Source organism: Musca domestica, unplaced genomic scaffold (assembly GCF_030504385.1).
Source record: "Musca domestica strain aabys unplaced genomic scaffold, Musca_domestica.polishedcontigs.V.1.1 90, whole genome shotgun sequence".
In the NCBI taxonomy this organism is placed as follows: Eukaryota; Metazoa; Arthropoda; class Insecta; order Diptera; family Muscidae; genus Musca; species Musca domestica.
In genome coordinates this window covers 482,625-490,043 of record NW_026712436.1, presented here as the reverse complement: position 1 = coordinate 490,043, position 7,419 = coordinate 482,625, and the positions used below count along the sequence as shown (strand labels likewise).

Genomic DNA, 7,419 nt, shown 5'->3' with positions numbered 1-7,419 from the left:
TTTGCTTCACCAACTTTTGTAACGATCCTCCATATAAGTATGAGTTTGACTGAATATGTGTATTTCACAATTGATGAAACAATAAAAAATATGACAAAAAAACAAAAAACACTTGAAAAAATGAAAAAAGTACACAGTTCTGAAAACCAAAAGTAAACTAATAAATAATGGTGATGATGTTGATGACTATGAAGATGATGATGTTGATTATCATCATCATGATACACTTCTGGCATATGGCAAGAGATAAGAAATTCTGTGGCGAGTGAAAAATTCGAAGAAAATAATAAAAAATATTATTTTATTCAGATCAGTTTCAATTTGGTAGTGTCCGCGAAAAGTTGTATAGATTTCAATTTAGAAAAGCAAATAAACAAAATGAGGAAACACTGTGGAAAAGGTATTAAATAAAATTCCATACGCATTACATTTTTGAAGACGATATCGCAGTTCGTATCTGCCTCGTAAACAGGCCTTTAAAATTCATAACAATATATACAATACCTAGCAGAAGTTCGGTCGTGACCACCTTTTTAATACCCTTTGCCATGCGGAAAATCAAATTACAACCAACTCGACCTTAAAATCCTAAAAATTTGAGGATATAGTTACGTGGTAGATTTGCCAATGGCAGTAAAAGTAATTTTTTTTTTGTCAGATAATGTGATGGGTTTACGTGTAGGTTGAAATTTGTGACTTGGGCCTTCTAAATGCCATCCAAAACCAGGATTTATATTTTATATTTTTTTTTGCGGAACGTGTTCTACAAGTGAAAGTTTTAAAATATCAAAATGCAGCCACTTTGGCAATTTATATGGGATTAGATACCGAATCAATACTGAAGAATGTCGCAATCGAATTTTCATTCAATGAAAACTCAAACTGCCCATTATTTTAAAACCTTTGGAATACCGGAATATTCTCCTTAGAAATACCGAATATTCCTACTAAATGAAAAAAATTGCGTATGAATTTCGAGTGCTATTGGCATATCTTGTTCTGATTGTAACACTGTGCAACACAAAAAATTATTACGGAAATAATTCAACAAATTATGAAAGTATAGCTAAAAATGGAAGATATGTGTATAAATCGCAACTTCCACACTTTTAGAAATTTTCGGATTAAGATTCCTCGAAATTCTCTCATTTTTGGTATATAGTGTTGTTGGCAATATTACTGATAACAATACGAAGATATTTTTGGTGGAAAAAGAAAACACTCAAGGTGGTCATCAAAGGAGTCCGTTTGGACCTTTTTATACCCTCCACCCTCAAGGTGGTCAAAAAAGGGTTTTTTGTGGACCTTTTTTTCCCTTCACCTTGAAATTTTCCTCATTCCGTTTGTAACACCTCTTAATATTCGACATACAGGGTGAGACAAAAAAAAAACTGCAACAAAGTCAAACGCTATAATTTTTAAACTTTTTTATTTTAAATGTTATTGAATGAAGACAAAAAAATTTCGGAATTAGCATTGAATTTTGAAATAAGTTTAGATTTGTTCGAATTGGTCACCTTTGGCACGAATTATGGCCTTCAAATGGCCAATGAAACCGTCACACGCTGCCCTAATGTTTGTTTGCGGTATTTTGGCCCATTTCTGAGTGCGATGGTGCTGAGTCCTGTTGGAATGTCTAAGGTGTGCGGCCAAAATGTTTGCGTGACCAAGGCTTTAATACACCCTCCAGAATATTTTCACGGCATTTTTTCTGATTCCATGGTCGATTAATACGAGCGGAGAACGATTATCGGCTGTTATGGCGGCCCACACCATCACCATGGCCGGCGATTGAGTTCTGGTGGCCTACCGTAGGTGCACATTTTCAGCTGACCTCTTTGGCAAGTAAAAACGACCATTTTGTTTGTTTACAAACTGCTGGACAATGAATGTTATCTCATCGGAGATAGAGAAAACCAAAGTCGACAGTTCACCACTTTTGGCCAAGCGAAGCAACTCTTTACCTCTTTTGAGTCTATTTTCTTGGGGTTGCGGTGTTTTCATCGCACCCTGTATAAATACTAGTGAGACCGTTCGTATAATGCTATTAAACTTTTCAAAAAACCATAAAGTGGGTGAGGCTGTTGCATGGGGGCCATACGAAAACGGGAACCTCCATAGACATTTTTATACTTCAAGGATTGCCATCTACCAAATTTTTAAAAAATATCAAATTTTAAACAATTTCGTGGGTAAACGTGATTAGGATTATCAAAACATCGAGTATCGGTGGGTATCGTTATCGTTTTCGTGTGCGCTATAGGAAAACGTGGACCTAAATATTCAATGTTTCATTACCGGAACTAGAACCAATTATGAACTACAAATACCAATTTTTTAAAAAAATCCGTGGAAAAATGTGGCAAAAATCATCCAACTACCGAATATTGGGAGGTACCGTTATATGGGGGCTATACAAAAAACGTGAACCTAAATTTCCAATTTCCGCCACAGAAACTAGAACCTATTATGAACTACAAATACCAATTTTTAGACAAATCCGTGCAAAAATGTGGCAAAAATCATCAAAATATCGAATATCGGGAGGTATCGTTATATGGGGGCAATACCAAAACGTGGACCTATATATACAAGGTTTCGCCACCGGAGTTAAAACTCATTATGATCCACAAATTCCAATTTTTAGACAAATCCGTGAAAAAATTTGGCAAAAATATTCAAAATACCGAATAACGGGAGGTACCGGTAAATGGGGGCTACAAAAGAAACGTGGACCTATACCTACAATGTTTCGCGACTGGAGATAGAACTCATTATGAATACCGAAAGTCAGGAAGTACGTGGGCGATATATCTCATTTTCAATACCTTCCTACCAATAACCAATCAAGGCTGTGGACTTGATAGTTCTCGGTTTGTGGATAAAAACACCAATAGGATTTCGGATTCTTAAGCCAAACTGTTTCAAGTCTTTTTTATAGCCTTGACAAGAAACCCATTATTTTGAAATATATTTTACACCATCAAAATTTCAAAATTTGTTCGAGAAAAAATTTTCAAAAATTTCAATATTTGTTCGAGATTTTTGGATTACATCTAGAATCATTGGTACAGATAATAGGTTATAAAGGTCCACTTTTAGCTATGACCCCCATGTAAGGATAACTCGAAATCCTTCAAAAATAAGGTTTTGTGGGAGGTTTTTTTGTAAACTAACACGAAGCAAGGATTTAACCCTAAAACGTGTTTTAAATATATATGAATTCCTGGCGTTTAGGTAAGTTTGGGACTTTTGACGTCTTCTATGACCTATAGTAAAAATTTATGACAAAGAATTTTGTAGAATATTTGGACTTGAAAGGATCCCGTTTAAAGGGAGTTTTCACAATATTTATAAAATGGACCAAAAAGACCCCTCTGTTGACTAGTTTTAGGGTTAACATTTTCTGCAAAAATAATCCTTGTGTTTTTATTTGCAATATTGCCGAAGGAACTATAATTTATAGCCAAGAGCTTCCAAGAAATTTTAACATGAACATTTCACAAAAATGTGGAAGAGCTTGGAATTTGAATATACAAAAAGGATTCACTATATTCAAATTCAAAAGGAAAAAAACCTAAAATTTCTGATTCATTTGAAAATTGTTTTTATTCAAATGTTCATCGCAGGAAAACCCCTGTCGCCATCATACATTATTGTTCCTGCCTTCATATTTCCCTTCAAATATTTCATTACTTCCTTGTTCATTTTATTTTCAGCCACGGTCGTTGTACTATTTCTATGCTATGCCATATCTGTCATCCCACAGACTTCCAGCTATGTGTCCCATCGCAGACCCAATAACACATATGTGCCTGGTTACAAGCCAGCCAACAATTCATACGCTTACAACAGTAGTTTTTTAACACCGGGCTATAGACCAGCCACTAATGCCTTTAATCCAAATCCATGGCCTCAAAACCCCGTTTATACTCCAGTCAACAATTACAGTCAAGGATATCCAGCTGTAAACTATCAACCAGCTAATAACATGGCTCCGTTCAACAATTACTACAATCAAACCGGATACAGGCCACAAAATAACACCCGTTATCACAGATCTGTTCCGGCCTATGGACAAGCTCAATTCCAAGGAAATGGTCCAAATGGTAACAATTATTCCAACTACTATCATCCACAGCCTTCGGTGCCAAACACTCGACCCGCTATGGGATATAACAATAATCCATCCAATTATTATCCCCCACAACAAGTTTCGAGTGGTCACAGACCTCAACAAACTAAAAATTCTACCTATTTCCAGCCCTCGCCGCCAACAACTAACCATGTAGCGAATTCCCACATTTATCCTCCATTGCCAAACAATGGAGCGGCAAGACCTCAACAACCGAATCACTCTTGGACACCCGGCAATGGACAAACACAAAACTTGTATCCGAAATTACCCAATCGCTATCCAAATTCACCACAAATTCCACCTCAACAACAACGACCTCAAGTCCCAGTCCCTACTCCACCCCAATCCCCTGTGCCACCAAATGCAAACAACAATGCTGGCGCCCAACACCAAGGACCCAAAAATTGGCATTCTTCAGGACTTGCAGCTTTAAGCTATTCTCAAGTTCCAAATAATCAACCAAAGCCAAATGTGGGTTACTTGGGAAACCAAAGAAAATACTAAAGATATTTTTTGGCTAAAATTTGTGTAGAAATGCGAAATTCCATTTGTTAAAGAAAGTTTAAAAAATTAACTAAAATTAATATGCAATGCCGGGATGGAAAAGCAAAAACAAAAATCATTTGTTTTATTTGCTTTATAGCCAGACCCCCAGAAACAAATCACAAAAATATTTATTTTTAAGAGATTAAAAAAAAAAACGAAAACTAGGTTTTAAATGCAAAAAATTTAAAGAGTAAAAAATAAGTTCGGCCGAACCGAACTTTTAATACCCTCCACCATTTGGAATGATTTTGGAAATTTTCAAAAAAAAAAAAAAATCTGTTAAAATTTTAAAATTATCGAATATAGCCGTTATATTGGAGTCTGTTCAAAGACGTGGATCGCATAGTCAACTTTTGACACAAGCCATTACAATATTCAAAAACGAAATTTAAAAAAAAAAAACAAGTTAAAAAGCAGTAAGTTCGCCCGGGCCGAACTTTGAATACCCTCCACCATTTGGAACGAATTTGGAAGTTTTCAAAAAATACAATCCTTAAAAAAATTCTGTTAAAATCTTAAAAATACCGAAAATAGACGTAATATTGGGGTCTATACGAATTGGACCTACATACTCATTGTTTGTTATAAGCCATTACCATATAAAAACTGAAACTTGAAATAAACGGTGAATAATGTAGCTCAAAACATCAAAATATCGTATATAGGGAGGTGCCGTTATATCGGAGCTGTGCGAAGTCCTGGACCAGGATAGACAATTTTCTGTCACAGGTTGTAGCACCCATTACGAACTTCAAATACGACATCTCAAACAATTTCGGTGAGTATTGTACCTAAAATTGTTAAAATACCGAGTATAGGGAGGTACTGATATAGGGGGGCTTTACGAAGACGAAGATCTGCATAGACAATTTTCTGTCATAAACAAATTTGAAACAATTCCGGTGAATAATGCCGCTAAAATCATCAAAATACCGAATATCTGGAGGTACCGTTATATGGGGGCTCTACGAAGACGTGGACCTGCACAAAAAATTTTTTTGTCATAGGCTGAAGTGTTCATTACGAACTTCAAATACCAAATTTGAAATAATTCCGGTTAATAATGTCGCTAAAATCATCAAAATACCGAATATCGGAGGGGGGGGGGGGGTGGTGTACAGTTATATGGGGGCTATATGAAAACGTGGATCTACATGGCCCATTTACGAACTTAACCAGCCTACTGGAAAAATAAACATGTGTGCAAAATTTAAGCCTTCTATCTCATTTTGTTCGAAAGATAGCGTGATTACAACAGACAGACAGACGGACATGGCTAAATCGACTTAGAATTTTACGCTGATCTAGAATATATATACTTTGTTGGGTCTGAGTATTTCGAGGGGTTACAAACGGAATGACAAAGTTAATATACCCTATATACCTTATAAAAATCCGGTAAATAATGTGGCTAAAATCATCAATATACCGAATATTGGGATGTACCGTTATATCGGGGCTATACGAAGACCTGGACCTGCAAAGACAATTTTTCGTCGCAGCCTGTAGTTCCTATGAGGACTTTCAAATACGACCTTTAAAAAAAAAACGGTGAATATTGTACCTAAAATCGTCAATATCGGGAGATACTGTTATATGGGGCCTATACGAAGACCTGGACCTGCATAGTCAATTCTGGCATAGACTGTAGTTCTCATTACGAATTCTTAATACGAAATTTGAAACGACTCCAGCCAATAATTTACCTAAAATCATCAAAGTACCGAATATTGGGATTGGGACGTTATATGGAGGCTATACGAAGACGTGGGCCTACATACACAGTAGGACCCATTACGAATTCTAAATACTAAAGTTGAAACAAATTCGGTGAATAATGTCCTTAAAATCTTTAAAATATGGAATATCGGGGGGTACCGTTGTATGTTTGCTATTCGATATCGTGGACCTATGTAGACATTTCTCTTCCAGGGGATAAAGTGATTAGAAATAACTCCTTTTGTGGGTTTTTGGACAATTCCATTGAAAAATTTGGCTACAACCATCAAAAACCGAATATCGTGGGGTTCCGTTACATGAGGCTATACACTATCGTGGACCTATATAGGCAATACTCTTCCAGGCGGTAAAGTACTCAGATGAAACTCCTTTTGTGGAATTTTAGACAATTTCATCGAAAAATTTGCCTAGAGTCATCAAAATACCAAATATCGGGGGGTACCGTTATATGGGACCTGTACAATATCTTGGACCGATACAACCCATCTGTGCAAACTTTTAGCTTCCTTTCATTATTCGTTTTGATTCTAGCCTGATTACAACACGGATGGACGGACCGGGCTAAATCATCTTAGAATTTTACACTAATGAAGAATATATATACTTTGTTATGTCTAAAATTATTATTTCGATGAGTTCCAAAATGGAATGACGAACTTACTATTGCCTCCACACTATGTATGGTGGAGGGTATAAAAATAGTTTGTTTTCATGTTCCAACTAAAATTTAGGAGTAAACAAAGGATTGAAACAATGTCATATGGCGAGTAGAGCTGTCATCTAGCGAAACATAGCGTACGTTAAGTTAGCATTACATGGTGATTCAATCAAAGCAATATGTTGCTTTGTTACATGAATGACATATAGATGGCACTGCTTGGAAAAGGTGATTATGAAATTATTCATCTGTTTACAACATAAACGAATTCAATAAGGAAAGACAAAAGCCAGTTGGGCAGACTGCTTTATTAGCTTAGTGCATAGTGGGATCCGGT

The 7,419-nt window shown here is 36.0% G+C and overlaps 1 protein-coding gene across 2 annotated transcripts; it reads left to right on the top strand.

Annotated features, from left to right (window-relative positions):
• The first annotated feature begins 274 nt into the window (after nucleotides 1-274).
• LOC101897561 (sporozoite surface protein 2) lies at nucleotides 275-4,757 on the top strand. 2 transcript variants are annotated; one of them, XM_059131924.1, is made up of 3 exons: nucleotides 275-400; nucleotides 3,720-4,109; nucleotides 4,265-4,757. In XM_059131924.1, exons 1-3 carry the CDS (start codon nucleotides 379-381, stop codon nucleotides 4,282-4,284), a joined length of 432 nt encoding a protein of 143 aa, XP_058987907.1. In that variant the 5' UTR covers nucleotides 275-378; the 3' UTR covers nucleotides 4,285-4,757. The 2 variants fall into 2 exon arrangements, with proteins under 2 accessions (XP_058987907.1, XP_058987906.1); XM_059131923.1 differs by having other exon boundaries at nucleotides 3,720-4,757.
• The last annotated feature ends 2,662 nt before the right edge of the window (nucleotides 4,758-7,419 follow it).

What these genes read in the sequence shown, in the direction of transcription:
- LOC101897561 (XM_059131923.1), top strand. Translation starts at nt 379, where the DNA reads ATGAGGAAACACTGTGGAAAAG. An exon ending in GAGGAAACACTGTGGAAAAG is followed by an intron (nt 401 to 3,719) that starts GTATTAAATAAA and finishes TTTTATTTTCAG; the next exon opens with CCACGGTCGTTGTACTATTT.